Genomic DNA, 27,964 nt, shown 5'->3' with positions numbered 1-27,964 from the left:
GTGGTCTAGTTGCCACCGGGGGCGTTGCTAGGGGCGGTTGCTAGGGCCGGGAGGAAGCACTTCCGGCGTTGGGGCCCGATGTGCCCCGGAAGCGCTTGCTGGGTGCGGGCTGCAGCTCAAAGATGGCGGCGGAGGAGCCTCTGCAGAAGCCGGAGCCGCTGGGGGGGGACACGGATGGTAATGGGGGGAGGGGCGGCCGGGGAGCCCCCCATAAGGCACTGCAGGGGGAGGGGCGGGACCCCCGGAGAGAGACGGACCCCCGGACCGGCAATACCCGCAGCCAGAGACAAGGCCCTGCCACCCCCCACGGGGAGGGACAAGGACCCCCGGAGCCCCCCAGCCGAATGCGGCCCTGCCCCAGTAACAGAGAGCGGGACAGGGTGGCGCGGGGACAGGAGCCTCGGCTGTACCTTTCCCCCAGGCCTGGCTTCCCCTCCCCAGGGAAAGGTTCCTCCCCAAGGCCCAGGCCCCCCGACCGCAGAGACAAGGTTTGCCCCGAATCCAGGGCAGGCTTCTCTCCCCCAGAGCCCAGCCCCCTAAAGGAAAATCCTTCCCTGCCCCCCAGATCCTGGCTCTGCTTCCCTCCCCTGCTAGCATCCCCCATAGGAAACTCCTTCCTCCCCCCCCCCCCCGAATACCCCTTCCCAGAACTGGCTCCCCCAGACTTCAGAGTATAGGTCCCTTCCCCAGATTCGCTCATCTGCCCACTTCACCTCCTCTTCCACAGGAATCACTTTCCCCCCTAACCTTCCCCCAAGGGACTGGACCCTCCTTCCCCCACAGGGAGCTCCTCCCCTCACCCCAAACCCCAGAGAAATGGTTTCTTCCCCAAATCGCAGACATGCTTTCCTCCCTATGGGAGAGGATTGTCTTACTCCAAATCACACACCTGTCTCCTCTTAGGAGTTGCACCCCAAAGTTCTCACCACAGGAAACTCCTCCCCTTATCCTCAGTCTCACATGCACACAGGATCTGTCTCCCCACATCCCCTGGGGTCATGATCCCCTTCTCCAGGAAAGGCCTCCCCTCACCCCAAATCTCAGACTGCTCCCCCAATGCACACAGGATCTGCCTCCTTCTCCATGTCTCCTGGAAGCTGTTCTCTGTCCCCAACCACAATCAGCAGGGATGTGAAACTCTCTCCCCTTCCCCCCCAATACCTACTTGCCCTCCCTGCATAATCCCGAGGGAAAAGGTCACTCCCTTGTCTCCAACTCCCTCCTCTTCCAAGTATACAGGGTGTCCCTTGCACCCCAAAGACAGGACTCTCCACAAAGTGTCCTGAGGCCTAGTGCCCCCTCCCCTCCCAATATGCACCAACCCATTCTGCCTAGATCCTGCAATGGTAGCAATCAGCCCACCCCACCCCCAGCATCCCCGGGAGCAGGATCCAGCCCCATCTGTGCCCTGAGGCCTAGAGATGTGGTTGCCCATGTGACACAGGATTCCCCAGTCTCGCTGCAATGCATGCTATAGCCTGCCCTGCCCTGACCCGCTCCTCCATCAGCAGAGGCCCTGGAGACAGGTTCTGCTTCACCCTGGCAATGAGAATCCCCACCCCACTTGTTACACTTTAATATATATCCTACTCTGCTCCTTCGTTGGTTGTATGCACCCCCGCCCCCTGCAGCACCTCTCTGAGCGATATGATCTCCATCTCCACCACCATCCCTATGGGGGACAGGAGTCCCACCATCTGTTCCCTGAGGCCTACAGACCTGGCCCCCACACTCTGACCTATATCAACCCACCCCACACCACGTCAGCAGGGTCTGTGCCCACCCCAGCATGACTTCTCTGTGAGGCAGGATTCCTCTCTGGGCCCCTGGGGACATTCCCTCCACTTGGTCGCATGTTTCTTGCTGTCATGTGGTGAGGATTAGGAAACCTGATGTGGGAGGGAAGAACCTCCAAACCAAATCACCTGTTGCAAGGGAGTCCTAAAACTCCCATCAGCAGGTCCTTCCCTTAACCTAGTTCCCAATACCCTCTGATTACCTTCTTCCTCCTCGAAACCCAGCACCCCACATCCCCCCACTCCCATCAAGCATCCCAGATGGTTTTGCTTAAAACCCTGCTTGGCCCATCCCTAACTGAGAGCAATAAATAATGTCTTAATTGTTTGTTTAAAGGTGGAGGGGGAACTGTTAGAAAAAGCGATGGCTCTGTATAACGAGGGGCATCCAGGGTGGCTTGGGGTGAAGAAAACAGACACCCTCTCTCCCTACCCAGTAGCTTCCCAATCAGCTTTGCCCCCTTTAAGTGCAGTCCTTGCCCCCGGAGTATTACCAATAGACACAGTTTAAATTCTTGCAGAATAAAGGCTATTTTGGTTGAGATGTCCCCAGTAGAGTTAGTACCGGTTCACATCAGCAAGAAAAGTTCTGGACTCTGATCCAGATGGTTCTGTTGATAAAATAGGGCTGTGGTCCGTCTGTGTCTGCTCTGGGGAAGACTCTTGTTGTGGGGTATCCTGGTTCTTCCTCAGTGAGCTGAGGAAAATGGGGGCGTGTGCACCCCATGTGGTTCTTTCCACCTTGTGTTATGTGGTCTCTGCAGAGCAAGAGAGGGGATCTGTACTGCATTAGCAGGGATGCATGCCGTTGGGCTGGGAGTCAGACTTGGGGACTCCCATCTGCCAGTGATGTATGCAATGGAACGAGCCCAAATTGCTTTCTCATCTTCCTGCAGAGCTGGCAAGGCTCGTCTCTGTCTTTGAACGAAGCCAGACAGCACTGAGAGGCGGACGGGTAGCAGTGATAAATAGGAGGCTGTTTACACCCGAAAGTTAGTCATCTTTGGGAGACTTGTTTAAGGTGAAGCTCAGGGTTCCAAGCCTTGCTCAAAATTATTATCCCTCGGTTTCCCAATCTGTAAAAGAGGGGTGACATCATGTTGCGGGATATAGAGGAGATTGTAGAGGGAGGATGGGAGAGCGGTTTCAATGGGACAGATCCCCACCTGATGTACATTGCTGTAGCTCTAGGGACTCACGCTGAGCTAGGGCATTTACACAAGCTAAGGATCTGGCTCACTGAATTGATGTATTTTCAGCTATCGCACTATTGTGGTTTATTATTCATAGATTTTCAGGCTAGGAGGAGGGATCATTTCCTTGAGGCCCAGGGGCTTTAATCGAACTTTGCCCTCGAATCCCCCTGCAATTTCTGTGAATTTTAGAGTCCCGTTGTTTAGCCTGCCCAGATGAAGGCTCAGGAAGGATCTGTTTGTACTCCGTGAATGCACCAGGGGGGTTTACACCAGGGAAGGAGAAGAACTACTGAAGCTATAGGACAATGTTGGCACAAGAGCAGATGGGGTAAACTGGCCAGGAATCGATGGAGGCTGGCAATGAGAAGGCTTCCGCCCATCAGTGGAGGTTCTAGAATAGCCTCCCCATAGGAGCAGTGGGGAGTAAACACCCCAACTAGTTTGAAAATGGAGCTGGATACATTTCTGAGTCGGATGATAGGACGGGGCTGCCTGCACTAGCAGGTCCTGGAGGCCATAACCCAAGAGGTCCTTTCAGTCCTCTGTTCAGGAATAAATTATGCCAGAGTAAAGCACCTGTATACTGGGTATAACTGCATCCCACACTAGGGGTTGTGCTGCTCTAGCTATACCAGCCAGTGTAGTTAGTGATTCATAGAGTGCAGGAACCTCTAGTCTGAGCTGTATAGAACAGATCAGGTCATTTCACCCACTTCCTTCTGTATTTAGCCCAATCGCTTATAGCTGACTCAAGCCTCTTCCAGAAAGGTCTCCAGTGTTAAGATGGAGAATCCACCACTTTGCTGGGGAGTTTGTGTCCATGCTTAATCCCCGGGGCTCTTAAAAATCGATGCCTTTAGTTAAAGCGACACAACTTTTGTGTGTCAACAAGATCCTCAAATCTTAGCTGCTAGTTGTGCCAAACTTTTGTGGACAGAAGCGTGGCCGTTTAGAAGCTGATGGTGTCGCCTTAATATCTGCAATGCATGTTGTAGCAAAAGCATAATGGATTCGCCTAATGATATTTACAAACAATAGCTTCAGTTTCTGTCTGCTAAAGAGCTACTTGTGCCTGTAATGAGTTGAGCTTAAAAAGACAAATTCTGACCTCTGCAGAGGCCACTGGCTGGAGCTGCACACAGAGAGATGCATTGATTAGTTACAGCTACACTTCTTACTGAATAAGAAGAATATCTGTGTTACAGAAGGAATTTGTAAAGCAAGCCCTTTTGGTGTCTCAGCTTCCGGGTCAGTGTTGGTTTCCTTGTGTTGGGGTTATTCCGTTTGCTCTACCTTCTCCCGGGAGAATATTTGCTGTCTGAACTCAAAAATTAACCCTTGAAGGGAAAGGGTCATTTTGGCAATATGATGCACAAATTGATCTCTTACCTAGATCGGGGACCCCATTGATCTGGGCGCTGTGCAGGTTTCCCTGATCAGTATTGGGGGAGGAAGGCCCATTGGGCCGGGAGCTGGACAGGACCCCTCCAACCTCCCCTGACTGAGATCAGGGAACCCATCATGCTGGCCACTGCATAGACACGTAGCGAGAGAGAGTCCCCAGAGAGCTCATAGCCTAATAGCAGAGGAAGCTCATTAGCCCATTTTGCAGAGGGAGAAGCTGGAGGCCCAGAGAGATGAAAGAACTCGCTCAAATGCTATGGCGGAGCCAGAAACTGAACCCACATCTCCTGAATCTCAGCCCAGTGACCTGACCCAAAGGACTAGCCTTCCCCCTCCAACTGTGCAGATAGAGTTTTGTCTCGGGCAGCGTTAGCCATCCCAGCGTGAAGGAAAGGTGACAGGAGCAAAGGTCAATTGAGACTGAACCTTGGGGAACTCATCTTGATGGCAGGATGGTGACCCCTAAGGTGTGGGGGGGTGACATTTGAGACTGGAGATCACGGGGGTCTGAAATGGCTGGGGTGCATCTGGCGTGGGTTAAGCATCTCATTCCATCTCTTCTTCTCTTCCAGGAGTTAACTGTCTGGCGTATGACGAAGCCATCATGGCTCAGCAGGATCGCATCCAGCAGGAGGTGAGGCTTCAGAGGGTCATTGGATGCAGGGGAAAGTAGTCTGCCAGATCTGAGAGGGGTCAGTGGGTGGATCTCAGAGGGGCCTTCGTGTACTTGCTCTCCCTTCACAGTTTCTGGTAGTTTCACTTTCCATCTCCAGCCTCTGGGATGTTGGGGTTTTGGTACCTGTCCGCTGCCCTCCCTATGCTAACCCCGCAAATCTCACTGACAGGGGTTGCATGTAGCCTCAGTCATGTTCCCCCTAACCTGCAGCTGCTCAGATGAGGGCAAATTGCTCCCACTGCTAACCTATGAGGACACAGCTGTCCTTCACCCCCAGCTCCATCCTTTGGCTCAGAAAACTGGGAGCATAGGTACGGGTGTCAGGACTCCTGGGTCCTGGGATCCATATCTAGGGGAGAGCAGTAGGGAGTGGTTGGGACTCCTGAGGTGGATTTAGGCTTGGTGGGGTGTGGGAATAGATGGGGCTGGGGGGTTGTCAGGGCCCTAGGGGCAGAGGGGGGAGGAAGAGATGGGGATGGGGGGGCTAGAGGAGGTGTTATCGGGGCTCCTAGTCCAAGGGTGCTAGGCAGCATGGGGGCACTGTGTACTGGTGTGAGGGGCTCATGAGGGCTCATTGAAAATTTTCCATCAAAACGCTCTTCTGTAAAAAATCAGGTTTCTGACAGCAGAATTTCCGCAAAAAGCATCATCTGCTTCTTCGAGTGATGGTTCCTATTGTAGTCCATTGAGGATTTACGCACGCGTTGTGTGCCCAGAGGTCTTGAAAGTATTAGCGTCTGTTGATCTGCACGTGCGCCCTTCCCTTGCCTCATGGTTTCGTCTGAGGCGACAAAGGGCAGGGCAGACTGACCGCGTTCCCAGTTCCTTCTCACCACCGCATGGTCCAAGTCAGAGCTAGTAGTGTCCTCTCGTCTCTGACACACTTGAAAATAAAAAGGATTTGAATTGTACATAGTTAGTTTTATTCTTGTTTTTTTTTAACTGTAGTTTAGCGTTTAGTAGTAGTTTTTAGGAGATAAGAGACTTTGGAGAATCTGTTACCACTCCCTCCCACCCAATCCAGCACCCACATCTGGGTTCTGGATTATGCCGAAGACTCCAGGGTTCGAGATCTGCGTCTCCTGCCCGTGTTCGTTCTCAGTCAGCGACGAGCACCAATGCTGCTCTGATCCTTGGGAGAAGCCCACGTTTCATCCAGGTGCAGTATCTGCCTGTCCTTCCCAAGGCATACCCGAGAAGGCTGGGCTCTCTGCCTCAAAAAGCACATCATGGAGGTCGCCATGAAGCCGCAATTGGATCCAGGCTAGGGAACCACCCCCGTACATCAGCCTGAGAAATCCAGGAGTGCACCTCTAACTGCAGAGATTGAGTCTGGTTATGCCGGTACCAGTACTATGGACCCCGTGCTGGAGCCTAGTTGGGAGGCAAGGAAGCATGCGCATAAGCATGGCAGTCAGTCTTCCTCCAGACCCAAGAAGGGCAATGCGCCTTCCACGAGTTCCAGCCACGGAGAAGTGGCACATTCCAAGTCTCACAAGCATGACAAGAAATCACACAGACCAATGGATTCACCAGTACCAAGCTGTGCACACCTTCCAAATCAGCCACCTCTAAGTCAACAGAACCATCGATTTCGAAACATCCTCTGCTCCAGCTCCAGTTCCAGGTGCGGAGCGCGTGCCATTAACACTGGGGAGGTTGGAGATAGCGCCTGGGCCTCATGAACTGTTTGCTTCAGAAGAAATGAGGTCTCCACACCTTCCTCTACAGCAAGTGTGGGCAAACTTTTTGGCCCAAGGGCCACATCGGGGTTGCTCAACTGTATGGAGGGCCGGGTAGGGAAGGCTGTGTCTCCCCAAACAGCCTGGCCTCTGCCCCCTCCCACTTCCCGCCCCCTGACTGCCCCCCTTAGAGCCTCCAACCCCCCTGGTCCTTGTCCCCTGACCACCCCCTCCCGGGACCCCTGCCTCCTAGCCAACCTCCCTGTCGCCTGACTGCCCTGACCCCTTTCCACACCCCCGCCACCTGACCACCCTCCCCCGGGACTCCCACCCCCCTATCCAACCGCCCCCTGCTCCCTGTCCCCTGACTGCCCTCCTGACCCCATCCACATCCCCCCCCCCCCCGACAAGCTCCCTGGGACTCCCACTGCCAACCCTCCCTGTTTCCCATCCCCTGACCGTCCCCCCAAAACCTCCACCCCATCCAACCGCATCCTCCTCCCTGACTGCCCCCCCCGATCCCCCGCTTATCCAACCCCTCCCACCCCCTTACCAGCAGCAGGAGCTCGCAGCCACGAGACCTGGCCAGAGCCAGCTGTGCTCCCCACGCTGCCCAGAGGGAGCGGCGGGCCAGAACATGGCTGCGGGGGACGAGGGACAGTGGGGGAGGGGCCGGGGACTAGGCTCCCCGGCCGGGAGCTCGGGCTGGGCAGGACGGTCGGTCCACGGGCCGTAGTTTGCCCACATCTGCTCTACAGTCTGAGCCTAGGGAGGTACGATCTCTAACCCAGGACTTATCGCAGTTGAGTCATGCTTCCACCCATTCCCCTATGGTTTATATGGTTCCACCACTTCCGACGTTACTGGCATTGGAACCAGGATCTGAGTTTTCCTCATTGGAGGATTTGGATGGGGTGCAGGGGCCACCCATCTCCTACCGCCGCTACGAATATCTACCAGCTTAGTGCCAGTACCCTCCTCTACCCCAGCAGAGAAGCCACTGGTATCTTGCTCCGTGGGGCTCTCTGCAGCATCTGCTGGATCCATCCTGTTGGCCCTACTGGGGACCCTGGCCTCAATATCCACCTTCAGAGCCTTCCCATTCATCAAGAGAGGGTTCACCCCATCCCTGTTTTGGGCATACTCGATTAGATGTTTGGAACTGGTTTTGGAGGATGAGCCACTCAGTCTGGTACCACCGGAACAGGAACGATTTCCGTCATCTTCTCCAGACACAACAGTGACCTTGGTTCCCCCTCCAACCCCTAGATTACTTTCACCAGTCCCAGGACCTCCTACACAGATTCTTCATATACCACTGGAGGGAAGTACAGGACAAACAGCATCAGCTTCTGGACAACCTTCAGGCCTCGGTACCGACATTCAGGTCTTGGTACTGACCAGGGTTGCTCTACCAATCAACGATGCCATTCTTCAGCTGGCTTGTATCATTAGGCATACCCCAGACACTGGCGCTCCTGCCCTCAAGGGGGCAGAAAAGGGGTACTACGTGCCAGCTAAGGGGTCTGAGTTTCTGTTCTCTCACCCCCACCCAATTCTCTCAGGATCCAAGTGGCCATTGAGCAGGCCAGGCAGCAGCACCCATGCGCCACCCTGACGGACAAGGAGGGCAAGTGGTTGGACCTTCTGGGTCGCAACTACAGTAAATTGGAGGACTTTACTTTCAGTTGAGAAAGTTATATTTGGTCAATAAGGCCTGGTAGTTCAAGATCTGAAATTGGAGGCTAGCTGACGAGAAGACCTTGCGACCCATAAGGTCCAGCCGCTTGCCTTCCTTTTCTGCCTGGTGGACAACTTTTTACCAGCTTGGAGTGCGACAACAATGGACAAGTGGGTCCTGGATGTCATTCAACATGGCTATAAGATTGAGTTAATGACACTACCTCACCCCCGCCCCAGCCCCTCCTCACGGACCACTCTCACGACATCATCCTCACTCTAGAAGTCAACTCCCTACTGCAAAGGGGAGCAATAGTCTGTAGGAACGTGCTCTATCAGGGTGCGGGGTTCTATTCCACTTATTTTCTAGTACCCAAGAAGGGCGGGTGGAGACCAATCCTGGACCTCCGACACCTCAGTTGCTTTATACACAAACTAAAGTTCCGTATGGTCACCTTAACAGCCATCATACCATCCGTAGAAAGAGGCATGTGTGTTATGGGTCTCGTTATGCAGGGCACCTATTTTTTGCATAGATGGGGAGATTCTCGACGTTCACAGTAGGCCCTGAACACTTCCAATACGGAGTCCTACCGTTTGGACTCATCACTGCTCCACAGGTCTTCACCAAAATTTTCTGTGTCATAGCGGCCCACCGCTGGCGTCACAAGGTCCTTATATTCCCCTGTCTTGACAACTGGCTGCTACCAGCGCGGTCCAGGGACAAGGGTTGAGCCTCGACCTCCATGTTACTCGGACTACTTTCTTCCCTGGGGGTAAGCGTAAATGTTGAAAAATCAACTTTGGTTCCCACGCAATCCCTGCATTTCATAGGGGCTTCCATCGACTCAGTCTCAGCACAAGCCTACTTACAGTGGGACAGGTTCCAGACCCTGCAGGAACTCATCGTCCGAGTAGTCAACAGTCCTTCTGTTCTGTCAGGATTTGCCTATCCCTCCTTGGCAACATGGCAGCCTGCACATACGTCACTGCCTTCACTCACCTCCGACTTTGCTGACTTCAGCTGTGGCTCCAAAAAGTCTAGTCACCCACAGGATATACCACGGACTTTCTGCTGTCAGTGCCTCCCAAGGTGCTCTCCTCGTTCCAGTGGTGGACATACCCAAGACAGGTCTGCATCGGGATACTGTTCCTCTCATCTTTGTCGGACATGACTATCATCACGGATGCATCACTCTCCGGATGGTGTGCCCACATGGGGGAGCATGTGGTGCAAGGGACCCAGACCCCTCGGGAATTCGAATGCACATCAACATCCTGGTGCTTCGGGTGTTACGGTGAGCATGTCATGCATTTCTTCCATCTGTTCGCTTGCATTGTGTTCTCGTCATGTCTGACATCATCACCATTGTTTTATTACATCAATAAGCATGGGGGCACAAGATCGACTACACTCTCTGCGGAAGCGGTTCGTCTATGGGATTGGAACATTGCCCACAAGATCCTGTTGTTGGCAGCCTATCTTCCAGGGGCTCAGAACATGATTGCATACTCTCTCAGCAGGACATTTGTGGCCGATCACGAATGGGAGCTTCACGACACTATGGTCAACAACATTCAGACTGGAAAGGCATGTTGAGTGGGGTTCCACAGGAATCAGTTCTGGGTCTGGTTCTGTTCAATATCTTCATCAGTGATTTAGATAATGGCATACAGCGTACACTTATAAAGTTTGCGGATGATACCAAGCTGGGAGGGGTTGCAAGTGCTTTGGAGGATAGGATTAAAATTCAAAGTGATCTGGACAAACTGGAGAAATGGTCTGAAGTAAATACGATGTAATTCAATAAGGACAAATGCAAAGTACACCTCTACCTTGATATAACGCTGTCCTTGGGAGCCAAAAAATCTTACTGCGTTATAGGTGAAACCGCGTTATATCAAACTTGCTTTGATCCGCCGGAGTGCGCGGCCCTTCTCCCCCCCTCCCCCCCCCCCCCCCCCCCCGGAGCACAATTTACCGCATTATATCCGAATTTGTGTTATATCGGGTCGCTTTATATCGGGGTAGAGGTGTACTCCACTTTGGAAGGAACAATCAGTTGCACACCTACAAAATGGGAAATGGCTGCCTACAAAGAAGTACTGCAGAAAGGGATCTGGGGGTCATAGTGGATCACAAGTTAAACAGGAGTCAACAGTGTAACGCTGTTGCAAAAAAAGCAATCATCATTCTGGGATGTATTAGCAGGAGTGTTGTGAACAAGACACGAGAAGTAATTCTTCCTCTCTACTCTGCATTGATATGGCCTTAACTGGAGTATTGTGTCCAGTTCTGGGCACCACATTTCAGGAAGGATGTGGACAAATTGGAGAGAGTCCAGAGAAGAGTGACAAAAATGATTAAAGGTCTAGAAAACATGAACTATGAGGGAAGATCGAAAAAATTGGGTTGGTTTAGTCTGGAGAAGAGAAGACTGAGAGGGACATAATGATTTTCAAGTACATAAAAGGTTGTTACAAGGAGGAGGGAGAAAAATTGTTCTCCTTAATCTCTGAGGCTTGGACAAGAAGCAATGGGCTTTAATTGCAGCAAGGGTGGTTTAGGTTGGACATTAGGAAAAACTTCCTAACTGTTAGGATAGTTAAGCACCAGAATAAATTGCCTAGGGAGGTTGTGGAATCTCCCTCATTGGAGATTTTTAAGAGCAGATTAGACAAACACCTGTCAGGGATGGTCTAGATAATACTTAGTCCTGCCTTGAGTGCAGGGGATTGGACTAGATGACCTCTCAAAGTCAAAGACCTTCCAGTCCTACTATTCTATGATTTTCAGCCAATGGGGGATTCTGACCAGGGATCTCTTTGTCTTCCATGCCAACAGCAAGTGCACCACATACTGCTCCAGGAGATGAGGGGAGGCTTGGCGCCCATTCCCAGAGCGATGCCCTTGTCCTCCACTGGTCAGAGCAGATCAATTACGCGTTTTCCCCTCTGACACTCCTGCCATGAGTCCTCCATGTGATCAGGGAGAAGGCCATCGTTATTCTGATCACCCGGTTCTGGCCATGCCAGTTCTGGTTTCCACAGCTGCTCCACATGTCAGCTCGTCCTCCACTTCTCCTGCCAGCTTTCCCAGAACAGCTTTCACAACACAGCGGCAGGATCAGGCATCCCGATCTGCAGATGCTTCACCTCAGAGCTTAGTTTTGGATGGGCATCTTCGCTAGAATGGGAATGTTTGTCAGCAGTACAAGACATCCCTTTGAGCAGCAGGGAGGAGTCCACGAGGCGTTCCTATCGGGCCAAGTGGAAGTGCTTTGCCTACTGGGCCCAAAAAGGGGTTTAGCCTCTGATGAAGTGGACATTCCCTTCTTCTGGACTACCTTTTGTCCGTGAAGACATTGGGACTTGCTCTCAATTCCGTTAAGATCCACATAGCAGTTGTCAGTGCCTTCCACCCTACCGTGGAAGGGCAGTCCATATGTATACATCCATTGACTGCCAGGTTTTGGAAGGGCCTCCTCAGAACCTTCCCACCTGTTCAACTTATCACTCCCCAATGGGACCTCAACCTCGTTCGCTCAACATTAATGAAGTTGCCCTTCGAACCACTGGCTTCCTGCTCCCTGTCCCTTCTTTCCATGAAGGTTGTCTTCCTGGTAGCTATTCCTTCTGCGAGAAGGATAGGCGTACTGGGGCTATGATGGCAGAACCCCCTTTCACCACGTTCCATAAGGACAAAGTTTCCCTGTGCCTGCACCCCAAGTTTCTGCCAAAGGTTGTATCCTGCTTTCATCTCAGCCAACCCATATGCTTACCTGCTTTCTTTCCGAAGCCACACGCCTCAGCGGAGGAGCAGTACCTGCACTCCCTCGACATCCACAGGGCTCCGGCCTTAAACTTGCAGAGGACAAGACCATTCCAGAAGTCCTCAGACTGTCGCAATAGCTGAAAGACTTAAGGGGCAGGCGATCTCCACACAGTGGATTTTGGGGTACATAACTCTCTGTTATCAGGACTGCCTCCACTCCTTGGGGTGAGAACCCATTCCACAAGAGCGCAAGCATTGACTGCGGTTGCCCTTCACAACGTACCGCTTTCAGAAGTATGCAAGGCAGCCACGTGGCATTGGGGATGACATACCTTCTCTGTGCATTACGCCTTGGTACAAGATTCTCAGATGGATCGCTTGTTCTTCATGACTGTCCTCTGTTCAGCTGTTCCACCCCCGTCCTCGCACCCTCTTCTGAATTAGGTACTGCTCATTAATCACCCTCCGTGGAATACAGTAGGGACCATCACTCAAAGAAAGAGAGGTTACTTACCTGTAACTGAGGGTACTTCGAGAGGTGTGGTCCTGTAGCAGGGTGAAGCAGGGCCCCCTTTGCTCCTGCCTCTGCTGCGTTCACAAACCACTCAGAGACCCTGGGGCTCAGCAATCACCGGTGCAGTTTATTTACAGCGTGTGCTCCCACCAGCTTCCCACCACATACAGCTTGGGTTTCCAGCCTTACGGACTTCTCCGCTTCTGCACCCAGGGGGGAAGGGCTACCGCTCTCCTTCCACTCTCTGGCTCCGCCTTTGCTTCCTTCCTCTGGGCCTGTATGTAGCCCCAGGCTAATTAGGCTGGCAGCTATTTCCCATTTGCCAATCAGGTGCAGGTTTCTCTAGCCAGCTCCAATTTACCTACCTTAATTGAAGCTGGTATGACAGAGGGCTGGCTCAGGAGTTCCTGCCCAGCACCCTGTCCCAGGTCCCTATCTGTATTCCACTTCCCACTCTCCTTCCCCTCTGCTGTGGAACTGTTCAATTTGTGGTGCAGAAGGAACTGGAGAGGCGGTTGGTCCGTCCCACCCTTTATCGTCTCGGGTGAAACCATGAGGCGCGAGGCAAGGGGGCACATGCGGACCAACAGAGACAACTACTTCCAAAATCTCTGGCTCCGGACACGTGGTGCATGCGTAACCCTCAGTGGAATACAGATAGGGACCAAACATCTCCGAGAACCTCCAGTGACAGGTAAGTAACTTCCTCTTCCCTGGGAAAAAGGTGGTGGGTTTTTTTTTCTGTCAAAAAATCCCAACCTGAATGTCCGAAAACTGAAATGTTTTGATTCTGAAATGCTGCTGCAGTGCCTCATGGGAGTTGGAGTTCAGGTGCCTGGTGCTCTCATTCTCCTCTATGGCTGGGCTTTTCAGCTGGACTACATCTCTCATGATGTACCATGGCTGTCGCATTCTCTTGCATAGAGGGGGGACTGTGGGCCCTCATGGGAGGTATATGCCAACCAGGAAGTCTACCAAATTCACAGCCATGAAAAACGCAGCACAGACCGTGAAATCTGGTCTCCCCCCCCCCCTTCCCCCCTCCCATGAAATCAGGTCTTTCCCTATACTATACAGATTTTTATCCTATACTGTACAGATTTCACAGGGGAGACCAGTGTTTCTCAAATTGGGGGCCCTGACCCAAAAGGGAGTGGCAGGGGGGTCACAAGATTATTTTGGAGGGGAAGGGGGGGAGACAGTAGTATTGCCAACCTTACTTCTGTGCTGCCTTCAAAGTTGGGTGGCCAGAAAGCAGCATCTGTTGGCCGGGCGCCCAGCTCTGCAGGTAGCAGCGCAGAAGTAAGGGTGGCAATACCATACCATACCATGCCATCCTTCTGTGCTGCTGCTGGCAGCACCTGTGCCTTCAGAGCTGGGCTCCCGGCCAGCAGCTGCCGCTCTCCTGTTGCCCAGCTTTGACTGCAGTGCTGCCGGCAGCAGCAGTGCAGAAGTAAGGATAGCGGTACCGCAACCCTCCGCCCCCATAATAACCTTGTGACCCTCCCCTCCCCCCCAAACTCCTTTTTGTGTCAGGACCCCTACACTTATAACACCATAAAATTTCAGATTTAAATAGCTGAAATCATGAAGTTAATGGATCGTGAATTTGGTAGGGTCCTAGCTATAGTGGAGAATAGGTGCATGAGCCACCTGAACTACAGTTCCCAAGAGGCATGGCAATGGCTTGGCAAGACACTGAAGGCAGTGCATTGGTAGATGTAGTTCAGCGGGGTCCCCTGGCCTATGGAGAGGAATGGGGGCATGAGGTAGCCAGACTACAGCTCCCAGGAGGGACTGCAGCCAGCTCCAGATCTCCTGCTGTAGGTCCTGGGTGTCTGTTAGCTCAGGGTGCCTCCGTAGCGAGGTTGGGGAGCCATGGTCACCGCTTCCCCCCCGCTAGTGTCACGGCGCCTTCCGTTGTCCTTCCAGATCGCCGTACAGAACCCCCTGGTGTCGGACAGACTGGAACTGTCAGTTCTGTACAAGGAATACGCGGAGGACGATCACATCTATCAACAGAAGATCAAGGTAGGGACCAGCTGGGCACTCCCAGCTCTAGGACCCTCCCCCCAAATCCCAGCCCCATGACTCCAGGCCCTTTCCTCCTTAGTCCTCCTGTCTGATCCCACCTAGGTCCCCAGCTCCTCCTGGCTCCCCCATCTCCTAATTGCAGGCCCCAGCCTGCCTCACCCTGACATCTAAATCCCAGACCTCTCTCCCTCCATAGTCCCCCAGCCTCCCCTCGAGCTCTCCCTCCCAGCCCCTCAATCTTGGCCTCTCCTCCCCCACCCCCTCCACTCCTCAGCTTATTCTCACTAGGTTCACACACACACCCTTGAAAATCCTGGCCTTCCCTGCCCACGCAGTCCCCCAGTCACCCCTCCTTGGCATTGTCCCTCAGACTCCCCTCTCTAAGTTGCCCGCTCCCTCCCCCCGCCGCCCTGAATTCTGGCCCCCTCCCCCCCCCGCCAGGCTTTGGTAGGGGCAGGAGGTGTAATAACGCTTAGTATTTATGTGGCACTGTTGGCCACTAACCTCCCGGCCCCTTTCCCTATGAGGGACTAATTGTGCCTCCCCCGGCTCTGCATAGGACCTGCTCAAAAAGTACTCGTACATCCGGAAGACGCGGCCCGACGGCAACTGCTTCTACCGGGCGTTTGGCTTCTCGCATCTGGAGGCCCTACTGGAGGACAGCAAGGAGCTGCAACGGTAGGGTGGGGCCCTGTGGGAGACGGGAGTCTGCTCTCCTCTCTCTCTCTTCCCCCCCCCCCCCCCCAACAAGGGGGTCAGTGTGGTGGGAGGACAGCGGGAGACCATGGGGCCTAGCAAGGGGAGAGTGCCGGGCTAAGACTTGGGAGACCTGGGGTTTATTCCCAGCTCTGATGCTGGCCTCCAGGGTAACCTTGGGCAAGTCCCTTCCTGCTCTGGGCCTCAGTGTCCCCATCTGTAAAATGGGGATGATGATACTGACAGCCTTTGTAAAGCTCTGTGAGATTGACAGTGAAAAGTGCCATATAAGAGTTAGGGGGGATTATTAGCCTGGCACTCACGGATCCCCGTTTCTATCCCAGAGGGCAGGCTGGGTGATTGGAAAGGCCCCAGCGTGTGACTCCTGCCAAGTCAGAGCTCCGGCCGTGTGGCATCTTCCCCGACTTGAGGACACTCCTTAGACTGTAAGGATCCTTCCCCCTCCCCATCCGCCCTTTTTGGGTTTGAAACAAATGCTGATTATTCATCTTAGTTACGGCACAGGGTCGGCACTCCTGACTTCAGTTCCCAGTTCTTCGAGTGATGGTCCCTATGTGGATTCCAGACGTGGGTGTGCATGTGTGCCATGAGTTGGAGCTGGAACTGTTCATAGTAGGGTCCCTTGACCCACACATGTGTCGTGTGTTGACTGCGTGGTGCATCCAAGGCTCTAGGAGCTGTGCGGGTCGACGCTGCTCCAGTTCCCTCTTACTGCCGCACGGCCAGAGTCGGAACCCCTGTTCCCCAGTGTTCATAGCTCGCTAAGAGTACTGCTTTCTGTTCATTGTATATAGTTTTTCTGTAGTTCTTAGAACTTAGTTGTCTGTTTGTTAGTTAACTGTTAGTTATTTAGGTTTCCGTTGGACTTTCTCACCTCTGGGAGCTTCTCCCTGGCCCAGGATTATGCCCTGGCGAGCTGGTTTTAAATACTGTGCTTTCTCCCCGCGCTCCTTCTCCGTGAGAGACGAGAACCAATGCTGTCTCTGCTGTCTTGTGAGACTCATATCTCCACCCACTGCTCCATCTGTCGCTTGTTGCCACCTCGTACCTGGGAAACTAGAAAACTTTGCTTCCGCAAATTCCTTATGGAGGAGGCTGTGTGCCCACGTGCGCAATTGGATCAGGTGACCACAGATCCGATGCCTGGCACCGGTGGCCAGCACGACCCGGGCCCTTCCTGCCTGGCACTGGTGGCACAGTTTCATCCGGCTAAAGCCTACTGTGCGCACTAGAAGCACGCTTATCGGCATAAAGGCAGCTCCCTGACGGGGACCGCCTCCAAGCTCAGCGTTGCATCTCCAAGCCATGCCAGGTCGGGTGAGAAATCGCATACCAATTCAGACGCTCCTGCTCCGAGGAAGTATCGCACGGAGCACAAGTCCAGGCACCGCACCCCAACAGCGCCTCCGCCAGCCACGGTGACTGATCCACCACTGTCATCTCCGGCTCCTTCTACTCCACCAGGACCATCCAAACTCACACGCCCAGCCCAGCACACTCTGGGCTGTCTGTCTTCTCTTACGCCCATGGCTGAACTCATGCTGCTGTTTGCTGGCTCACCTCCATGCCCTGATCCTTCAGGCACCTTTCATCTACCGTCTGCCACAGACGAGCCGCTCCTGCTCCAGCCTGCTGCTCCACCCCGCCTTTCGGACGAACTCTCAGATCACCCGGCCTTCACCCCCCTACACTGCTGGTACTGCTGGCTCTGACAGCCCCACCCTTACCGGACCTGTCTTTGGACTCTGAGTGGTCCTCAGAACTGGACACTGCCTTCTCACCTGCCCGGTCATACAGACCTGAACCAACCATACCGGCACCAACCATACCATCAGCTGTCCGCTCCGCCAGCTGATCCATGGTTCCGCTACCCATGGGCACTGCCAGTGCCTGGTGACCCCCATGCTTGGCCCTATTGGACTGCATGAAACCCCTACTGCGACCCTGGCGTGCCACCCTGCCTGCATCACCGCCCTTCTCCAGCGTCCACCGCTCCTCCCTCTGTGTACAAAAAGCCTCTAATTGTTTTCACGCTAGAAGCGCCATTGCCCCCTCCAGTCAATATGGGCACCTCTTCATTCCCTGACGATGCTCCAATCATGTGCAGTACCAGGACTTGCTTCAACGCGTGTCTACAGCCCTCAACCTGCCTGTCGAAGATGTCCAGGATCCACAAAACCAATTATTGGACATCCTGCAACCCCCTGGCCCCTCCCGCACTGCCCTCCCTGTTCACAGTGCCCACATGCAGCCAGCCCAAGCCGCTTGGCACACCCCGGCCTCTTGTGCCCCTACCCTGAAATGGGCAGAGCGCCGCTACTTCATGCCAGCGAAGGACGTGGACTTTCTTTTCACTCACCCCCACCCCAATTCGCTGGTGGTACAAGCTGTGACCGAGCATGCATGCCAACAGCATTTCCGTTCCATGCCACCCAATCAGGCCGCCAAAAAGTTGGACCTGCTGGGCCGCAAGGTCTACTCCTCTGCAGGGCTCGAATTCCATATTGCGAGTTACCAAAGCAACCTGGCCAAATACGACTTCCTTTTGTACTCTAAGCTGGTGGACTTTCAGGCCTTCCTCCCCCCGGAAAAACAGCAGGACTTCCAACACCTTGTGGATGAGGACAGGCTGGTGGCTAAAGTAGCTTTCCAGGCCGCGGTGGATGCCACCGACGCCATGTCCTACTCCCTGGCATTCGGGGTCGTCCCCCGCCAGGACTCCTGGCTCCAGTCTAGCGGCTTCCCGAAGGAGGTTCAGACCACCCTGGAGGACCTTCCCTTTGAGAACAATAAATTGTTCAGTGACAAGATGGAGGGGTCTTTGCATTCTCTCAAAGACTGTCACACCGGTCGCTGGGCCTCTGTACTCTGTCCTCCGCTCGCCGCCAGCAAGGGTCGTCCTTCTGACCCGTCCCCATGCCACAGACCAGCCTTGCCCGCAGCGCCTGCCTGACTTTTCCCACTGTTGCCCATGTTCACAACGACCACGCTCCGCCACTACAGCTACTTCTTCCACATCTACCTTTCCGCAATGTCCTCCCAAGCAACCCTTATGACTCCTTCCTCGAGACCCGTGAACCTTCCTCTACGCCTCCCACCACCCCGCCGATGGATTTTTGGGGTTGCCTCATCTCCTTTACTCACTACTGGGGCCAGATTACCACTGACGGCTGGGTGCTGGACATCGTCCACCAGGGCTACCTTATGGAATTCCTCTCCTTCCCGCCCTACGGTCCACCCTAGCAGCACCTGAGCACTTCCTCGCATTGCCACCTTCTCAGAGAGGGAGCAGATGCCCTCCTGCAGAAGGGCACCATAGAACTTGTCCCGCACTCCTATCGGGGCTGGGGCTTCTACTCCCCCTATTTTCCCATGCCAAAGAAAGGGGGTAGCCTTCGCCCTATTCTGGACCTCCAGCTCTTGAACAAATTTATCTGCAGATTCCATTTCCAGATGGTCACCCTTCCCCTCATTTTCCCCTCCCTTCCCTGTGGAGCCTGGTTTGCGGCTCTCAATATGAAGGATGCCTACTTCCATACCCATTTCCACCCCGCTCATCGCAAGTTCCTCCGAATCACGGTGGGCCATTCCCACTATCAGTTCTGGGTCCTCCCTTTCGGTATCGCTACTGCCCCCCGCATGTTCACGAAGGTCTTCGCCCAGGCTCCCAGGGCGATGCCCTCCTCCTGTCCTGGATCACTGGCCTCCACTATGCATTCCCGCCCATTCCCCTGCTCCCTCAAGTCCTGCGCGAGGTGCGGCACGACTCTTCTCCTTATTGCCCCCGCCTGGCCTCACCAGTACTGGGACATGGATCTCCTACATCGCTCTGCTCGTCCTCTGATCCGTCTCCTGGATCTCCTTACGCAAGCGAACGGCCAACTGCAACATCCCAACCCAGACCCTCTCCATCTCACGGCCTGCTATTTGGATGGGTTTGCGCATATACCATGTATGCTCCTCCCCAGTCCACGACATCCTTACCCATAGCCGATGCTCGTCCACTTGAGCATGTTACCGAGCCAACGTTTTACCAGCTGGGCGCAACACCACCTGCATGCCATCTCCATTCCCATCGTCCTGGATTACCTGCTTTCTCTCTGTCAGGCCTCGCCCACTCCTCCATCCGCATCCACCTGGCCGCGCTTAGTGCTGTCCTTCCTTCTGTGGATGGGGTTCCATCTTCACTCACCCGACTATCTTCCACTTCCTTCGCAGCCTTCTCAATGCCTTCCATGCCGTCCAGAAGCCTACTCCTTCCTGGGACCTTCACCTCGTGCTTTTTGCCCTCACCAAGCAGCCCTTTGAACCACTCGCCACTTGCTCCCTTGCCCATCTTTCCATGAAGGTGATCTTTTTGATAGCTGTCACTTCCGCACAGCGCATTAGTGAACTGGAGGCCATGATGTCCTTCACTGTCTTCCACGAGGACAAGGTCTCCCTGTGCCTCCATCCCAAATTTCTCCCCAAGGTGGCCTTGCCATTCCACCTCAACTGGTGCGTACATCTCCCGACCTTCTACCCCAAACCACACACCTTCCCTCGAGAACGTGTGCTCCACACTCTCAATGTTTGGCGGGCTTTGGCCTTTTATCTTCACAAATATCTCCATTGCTGGGAAGCTTCTTGCTAGAATCTTACTGAATCTCCTGCTCCCTCTTAGAGAAGAAGTACTTCCAGAGCTCCAATGTGGCTTCAGACCATCACGAGGCACCACTGACATGATTTTCACAGCCAGGCAGATCCAGGAAAAATGTCAAGAACACCACCAGGAGTTGTATATGGCCTTTATCCATCTGACCAAAGCCTTCGACTCTGTCAACTGTGAGGCTCTGGAAAATTATGTCAAAGTTTGGCTGCCCAAGCAAATTTATCACCATTGTAAGACTCCTCCAAGAGGAGGAAAACATTAACCCAAGACCATCTACCACAGGGCACTGGCATCCAATATCAGACTGACAGCAACCTCTTCAACCTTTCTCGTCTCCGTGCCAGAACTAAACTAATCAGCAACAGTAGCCGAACTCCAGTATGCAGATGATTGTGCTGTAGTTGCACGCTCAAAGGAGGATCTGCAAACAGCCCTCAATTGCTTCTCTGAAGCTTATAAAAGCCTAGGGCTATCTCTGAATATTGGCAACACAAAAGTTGTCCACCAGCCAGTCCCCGGTCAATCATCAGATCCAGCAAGGAAGATCTACATCAACAAAGAAGAACTGGAAAATGTAGAATACTTTGCCTATCTTGGCAGCCATCTCTCAGAGAGGGCAGACATAGACATCGAGATTCAGCACAGAATTCACTGTGCCAGCCTTGCCTTTGGCAGACTTTCTTCTTGGGTGTTCAATAATCACAAAAAGCAACAGAGGGTCCTGTGGCACCTTTGAGACTAACAGAAGTATTATATATAGAAGTATAACAGAGTTAGAGTTGTTATGGTGCGGTGCGTGGTTGCTCTAAATCAGGAACCAACCCATGCAACAAACCTCGATGCCAACGCTGCCCACATATCTACACCAGCAACACCATCACAGGACCTAACCAGATCAGCTACAACATCACCGGCTCATTCACCTGCACGTCCACCAATGTTATATATGCCATCATATGCCAGCAATGCCCCTCTGCTATGTACATTGGCCAAACTGGACAGTCACTACGCAAGAGGATAAATGGACACAAGTCAGATATCAGGAATGGCAATATACAAAAACCTGTAGGAGAACACTTCAACCTCCCTGGCCACACAATAGCAGATGTAAAAGTAGCCATCTTACAGCAAAAAAACTTCAGGACCAGACTCCAAAGAGAAACTGCTGAGCTCCAGTTCATTTGCAAATTTGACACCATCAGATCAGGATTAAACAAAGACTGTGAATGGCTATCCAACTACAGAAGCAGTTTCTCCTCCCTTGGTGTTCACACCTCAACTGCTAGCAGAGCACCTCACCCTCCCTGATTGAATTAACCTCGTTATCTCCACACTGATTTATACCTGCCTCTGGAGATTTCCATTACTTGCATCTGAAGAAGTGAGGTTCTTACCCACGAAAGCTTATGCTCCCTATACTTCTGTTAGTCTCAAAGGTGCCACAGGACCCTCTGTTGCTTTTTACAGATTCAGACTAACACGGCTACCCCTCTGATACAATAATCACAACACATACTAGTGTGCTGATGTTGTGATTGTTGAACACCCGTCAAGACTTTTAGTTTATAAAGTGGTGGTATTGCCAACTATCCTCTACGAGACTTGGGTGACCTACAGAAAACACCTGGAACACCAGCACTTTCTTCGGAAGATCCTCAACATAAAGTGTGAGGATTATCGCACTAATGTCAGTGTCCTCACAGAGGCCAACATCTTCAGTGTTGAGGCCCTGATTATCCAGCACCAGCTGAGGTGGAGCAGGTACTGTGTGCCCATGCCTCATGTACGCTTACCAAAACAACTGCTGTACGCCCAACTCACCAAAGGAGAAAGGAAACGGGGAGGCCAAAAGAAATGCTTTAAAGACACCCTCAAGATAAACATCAAGAGTTGTGGCATTGACATCACATACTGGGGGAGAGCAGCCCAGGATAGGGATAACCGGCAAAGACTTGTCAGAGAGGGAACGTCCACTTTTGAGGAAAATCGCCTTCCCCTGGTCACAGAAAAATGCCAGAAAAGAAAGAAAGGAAAGACAACCGTCATGCAGCAATTGCGGCCCAACCCTGTCTTCCAACACCACCTGCAACGTCTGCCAACGAGCCTGTGACTCAAGGACCGGACTCCTCAGTCACCAAAGTACCCATGAAAAATAAAACCTGTGAAAGAGATCATCCTTGACCTCGAGGGATCGCCGACGACATTGAGCAGATGTTTTGAGAGAACTCTCCAGAATGATTCCAAGAGCTCTTTCTTGAGTGGTAACATTTAAATTAAATGTTAGATCCCTCATTTTGTATGTATAGTTGGGATTATGTTTACGAATTTGCATTACTTTGCATTTATCAACATTGAATTTCATCTGCCATTTTGTTGCCCAGTCACCCAGTTTTGTGAGATCCCTTTGTAGCTCTTCACAGTCTGCTTTGGACTTAATTATCTTGAGTAGTTTTGTATTGTCTGCAAATTTTGCCACTTCACTGTTTACCCCTTTTTCCAGATCATTTATGAATATGTTGAATAGGACTGGGCCCAGTACTTTTTGAGTCTTTGGCTAGCTGTTCTTCCAATTCTTTTTTGGCCTGCCTAATGATATTTTTACACTTCATTTGTCAGAGTTTATGCTCCTTTCTATTTTCCTCACTAGGATTTAACTTCCACTTTTTAAAGGATGCCCATACTGACCCCATCTCATCTCATGCAGGTTCAAGGATATCTCTGCCAAAAGCAAGGAGGACCTGGTGTCCCAGGGCTTCACAGAGTTCACAATCGAGGATTTCCATAACACAGTGAGTGATATCCCCCCCTCCCCTGTGGGTTGGGGGCAGATGCCATTAGATGGGATGGGATGGTCAGAGCAGATTGAGACTCATGAGACCTGAGTTTGATTCTTGGATTTCCTGCAGGCTACCCGGGCGGCTTAATGTAACCCCCCCACCCCCCCATTGGGCTCTCAGTTTCCCTAAGCTGAGGATACCAGCTTAACTGCGTATGTGTGCCACTGTAACTGACCAGAGTCCAGCCTGTTTATTCTGACTCTTGGAGAGCTCGTGGCAGTGGGTTGGGTGGTGGAGCAAGGGGTCTGCCTCTGACACCCTCCCTCCCGTGCCCCTCCAGTTCATGGACCTGATAGAGCAAGTGGAAAAGCAGATCACGGTCTCCGAGCTCCTGGCCTCCTTCAACGACCAGAGCACCTCCGACTATCTGGTGGTGTACCTGAGGCTGCTGACCTCCGGCTACCTACAGCGCGAGAGCAAGTTCTTCGAGCACTTCATCGAGGGAGGCCGCAGCATCAAGGAGTTCTGCCAGCAGGTAGGGGCAGCTCGTGGGCCCGTTGGGGGCAGCAGGTTCCAACCCCAGGGTTTGCCCTCCCCGCTGTCTCTAAATCCGGTGCCGACACCACACCGAGCACGAGGAATTTGAGGGTGGAGGATCCATGGCATGATTTTGCACTGGAGTGCCCCTGTCCCTCCCAAACTGTCTTGGAGTGGGAGCTACAGCCCAACGCCTCCCTGTGTCGAGGCGATCTCTGGGTAGTGAGGCCAAGGCCCGGCCAACTTGTGATCTGAGGAGGATTGGCGGGAGGTGCTAAAGCCCAGCTGACTCATGAACTCAGTAGCATCCACAGTTGGTTCCTGGGGCAGGGGAAGGGACAGGGCAGGACCAGCCTGCCCTGCCCTTGGGAGAGGGGTTGAGATCCAATACATGTGTGATCTGAGTAGGATTCACAGCTTGTTCCCTGGAGGGAACGGAAGGGTGTCCCCTGTGCATTGAGAGAGGTCACTGAGACGAAGCTGACTTGTGATCTCAGTTGGATCCCTAGGTAATTCCCCTGGCGGGAATCCCCTGTGTGGCGGAAGGGGGTGCGGAGCCCTGGCCAACTGGCATCTCGATAGGTAGCTGGAGGCGGGGAGAGCTTGGTGACAAAACAAACTTGTGATCTGCCTTGGAGCCATAGGAGGAGGAGGGGAGGTCTGTCGAGCCCCACCTGAGGCAGGATGTTGGTAGCATCTGTAGGCAAGTCCCCAGGTAGGGCGGGGCGGGCTCCTTAACCCTCTGTCTCCCACTCGATCCCTTCCAGGAGGTGGAACCCATGTGCAAAGAGAGCGACCACATCCACATCATCGCCCTGGCTCAGGCCCTGAACGTGTCTATCCTGGTGGAGTACATGGACCGGGGCGAGGGTGGAGGCACTAACCCCCATGTCTTCCCAGAGGGCTCGGAGCCCAAGGTGTATCTACTGTACAGACCGGGACACTACGACATCCTGTATAAATAGGTGCCGTCCAGCTGCCTCCGCTCCCTCCCCCAGGCGTCCCGTGGCCCCTCCCTCCCCCTACCGGCAGTCTCTGTGGTTGTAAATGGTAATCTCGCGCGCTGCTCTCTCTTTGTTTTCTGTTGTTACACTCGCCCTGCTGTGTTTTATTAAAGGGGATGCTGGTGAATGGAGCCTGCTTGTCTGGTGGATTTGTTCAGGTTGCAAGGGGGCAGTTAGCTGTTGTCCCCTGGCCTGTCTATACCCACCCACCTTGGATTAGAGAACACCATTGGGCCTGTCCAGGCCAGTGCCCCCCTTCCCCCGACCCTGCCTGTGGTCCCATGTAGTGTCCATCATGAGCAGGGAAGGTACCCGAGAAGGCTGCTGTGGGACCTCGGCAGGGTGCACCCCTGAACGTAGCTGTGGCTGCTGTTCACCCCCCTCCTCTGTGAACACAGCCTGGATGGTTTTTCCTCTCGTCTGGTATCTTGTGGCCGTGAGCCCCAGAGGCTGAGAAGTAAGGTGGTGTTGCATCTGAAAAGAACACCTGAAAGAACTGTCTTGAGGTTGCAAAGTGGTGTGCTTGGAAGTGAGGAAACACCTGCCTGTGCTATTGTTGTCTTCATCCTCCTGGGTGGGTGGGTGAGTGCCCAGGATGAAGGGAGCTTGGTGGATGGGTAGCGATTCAGTATTTGTTTCTTTTTGTCCTCCTCGAGCCCTGGCCCTCTGTGGTGTTTGCTGCCCTGCCCCAGAGGCAGAATTCTGAAGAAGTTCTGTGTCCTCCAATGCAGGAAGCCCCCTGTGTGGTGGTGGTGTGTGTTTGGAGAGATGGGTCAGCTCCTGCTAGGGGTCCAGGGTATCAAGTTGTGCCTGCATCTGGAAAGTCAAGTAGAGGCAGAGATAGAGCCTCCGTTGACTGCATGAGCCAGAACAGGTTCCTTCTGTGGAGAAACTGCTATGGAGGTGGTCATGTCAGTACACTGCCTCGATTTGAATTGCCCAGTGGAAAGCACTGATTGGAATCAGTGTTTCAAGGTGGACTTCATTTATTAAAGAAGACAGCCTCAGCATGGGTCAATTTACAACTCAGCAGAGGTGGTACAGTCCGGGGCTAGGCTATCCCGAGAGTTATTACAGGGCCGGCTATTGTCTTAATTTAGCCTGGCATGTTAGAAAAGAGCAAAGACTCCTTTGCTCAGGGAAATGCGTCAAGGCCTTAAGACAGGCCCAGCTGAGAGATGAAGCTTGTCCTCAAGGTGTTGGAATAAGGCTCTTGCAGAGTTAGTGCCATGTGTTGTCCTTTCAATAAGGATTGCGTTGATTTGTCGGTCCAGGGGTGGGGGCCGAACACCTTGCGGCTGCTGCCCCTGATGGATTCTAGCAAGAGTTAGTTTTCCCACGGTTGAGCCCTGCCTCCTGCCAACAGGTGGAGGCTCTACCCCAATACTGTACACCGGTGAGAGGGCCCCTCTAACAAACAGTCACTGCTTTGTCAATAGATGAATAAAGAAGAACCTTGTGGTTGTTAAGGTGCCACTGTAGCAATCCATGACAGTTCATCTTGAACATACATAATACACCACACCATGCTTTAGACAGAGACTGCTCCTAATAGCCATTGGCACTATGCAGGCAGTGGCACTGCTCCTGGCACCTCAGATCCGTCTGAGCAGCAGGGAAATGCTCTGCAACCTTTATGCTGACACCAAAGCTGGGCCTTTGTCCTTGAGCTGCTCTGAAGCAAAGTTCATCTCGCTGGGGGGAGGGAGCAAGACAGCTAAAAATGACTGCCAGCTGTATTCCTTGCATTAAGACAGTCACCTCCATGTATACCTTTAGGAGGCCCCATCCCAGCAGTTTCAGGGACTGAGGTTGGCTTCTGACCATCGAGGCCTGTTAATTGCAGGGGGGGGGAAGGGAAGCAGGCTTGTGGCAGGCTCTGTACAAAGGGGATATTATTCACCCTTTATTAGCTTTCTAAGGTTGAGCTCTTAGGGCACATCGCACACAGCACCCAGCAAGAGCGGGACCTTGCGCCCAGCTGCAGGGGCTGTGCAGTGCTACCCTGAGACGCATGGAACAGGCTCCTGCTACAGTTCCCTAGCCAAGAGCAGAGCTGAGGCTCTGGGTTGGGCACACAGGCACATCTGGGTTGTTGTGATGCTTGGCTTGCACGACTTACCCCCAGCCAGTCCAGCTCCTGGAGGTGTAACGCATGGCCATGCCTCTCAGATTAGAGGGCTCCCTTGTGGAGCCAGGTGAGCCTTTGCCCAGCAGAAAACCCCTCTTTGTTTCAGCCATAGCTTCCTGGGGAGGAGGTGGGTTAGGTTCAGTTCATGTCTCAACTTTGAGATGTTTCCAAGAACGTTTCAGAGTTGTCGACTGCTCAGACAAATCTACTGGCTCTTATGAAAACTACTGGGGTGAGTGCAACTTTCCAGTTGTGCCATCAATGGCTATAACTGATTTAGGGAATGGGGGTGGAGGGGGCAGAGAACTGGGACTATGACAATGGCCGTACCTGTTTGATAACACAGAAGAAAGTGAGCTCGACTGCTTATGGATCAACAGCCTAACAGATAAAGCATGCAATGATTGTCAGTCAGCATCTGCTACAGCTCACCTAAACGCACTAGGGAACAGGATGGCTGCCTCATTACACACCTGTCTACAGCATGTAGGGCAAAAACCTACATGATCATGAGAGACTTCACTTTGAGTGACATCTGTAATGCATGCTGGAGTTCACACTGCTAGTACTAAAACATCCTTGGTACCTCTAAACTGTAGGGGACAACTTCCTAAAGCTTTAAAAAAAATAAAATAAAAAAGGGGGGGTGTTGCAGTCAACATAGGGCAGAATTCTTTATTAGTCCTTGTCCTAATAGAGTGGAAGTGCTCCCCAAACTAAAAATTAATGGTAGCTTAGCAACCAGTGCTCATGATTTGATCACATTTATAATGTGCACACGCACAGCATGCCAGTTTCACTAAGCTGAGAACAATTTTAATCAAATCAGCTGGAAGGAAAAATTTAAATCAGAAAAATATTAATTGGTAAAAACCTCACAAGATACCCAGAAAGCTACAATACCACATTTGTGGAAGACAGCTGTGCTGGTTAAGAGCATTTAGGGGAATTGAAGGCAATAAATAGATCATAACACATGGAAGAAGAGGGAAGTTGACAGTAATGAATGCAAGTCAGAAGTTAGGCATTGTAGGAAGTTGATCAGGGAAGCCAAGAGACAAGGAGAAAGCTATAGCTGGCAGTATTAAGGAAGCTTTTTTAAGCTACATACACTTTCCATGCTATGGAGGCTGTTAGAACCTAAAGTCAGACATTTAAAAAAACAATAGCCAATCCAGATAACTTGCATCCAAGGGTTTTAACAGAGCTGGGGAGGAGCTCATTGCACTGTTACTGTAGCCTTAGAAGTTCCAGAAGAAAGCTAATGTGCCAGTTTTAAAAAAGGGGTAAATGGTATGATGGGGTTAATTATAGGCCTGCCATCAACCCTGGGCAAGATAATGGAGCAGCTGACAGGGGACTTGATCAATCAAGAACAAAACAAGTCAAC

The 27,964-nt window shown here is 52.7% G+C and overlaps 1 protein-coding gene across 2 annotated transcripts; it reads left to right on the top strand.

Moving 5' to 3' along the window:
* Positions 1 to 72: 72 nt before the first annotated feature.
* On the top strand, positions 73 to 24,574 carry OTUB1 (OTU deubiquitinase, ubiquitin aldehyde binding 1). 2 transcript variants are annotated; one of them, XM_054035530.1, is made up of 7 exons: positions 73 to 177; positions 4,969 to 5,030; positions 14,656 to 14,754; positions 15,317 to 15,435; positions 22,830 to 22,914; positions 23,243 to 23,437; positions 24,207 to 24,574. In XM_054035530.1, the coding sequence occupies exons 1-7, from the start codon at positions 123 to 125 to the stop codon at positions 24,402 to 24,404; spliced, it is 813 nt and encodes a 270-aa protein (XP_053891505.1). In that variant the 5' UTR covers positions 73 to 122; the 3' UTR covers positions 24,405 to 24,574. The 2 variants fall into 2 exon arrangements, with proteins under 2 accessions (XP_053891505.1, XP_053891506.1); XM_054035531.1 differs by lacking the exon at positions 73 to 177 and adding an exon at positions 4,109 to 4,240.
* The last annotated feature ends 3,390 nt before the right edge of the window (positions 24,575 to 27,964 follow it).

The sequence above is a fragment of the Malaclemys terrapin genome, chromosome 7 (assembly GCF_027887155.1).
Source record: "Malaclemys terrapin pileata isolate rMalTer1 chromosome 7, rMalTer1.hap1, whole genome shotgun sequence".
Lineage (NCBI taxonomy): Eukaryota > Metazoa > Chordata > Testudines > Emydidae > Malaclemys > Malaclemys terrapin.
This window is presented reverse-complemented; position numbering and strand designations above follow the sequence as displayed.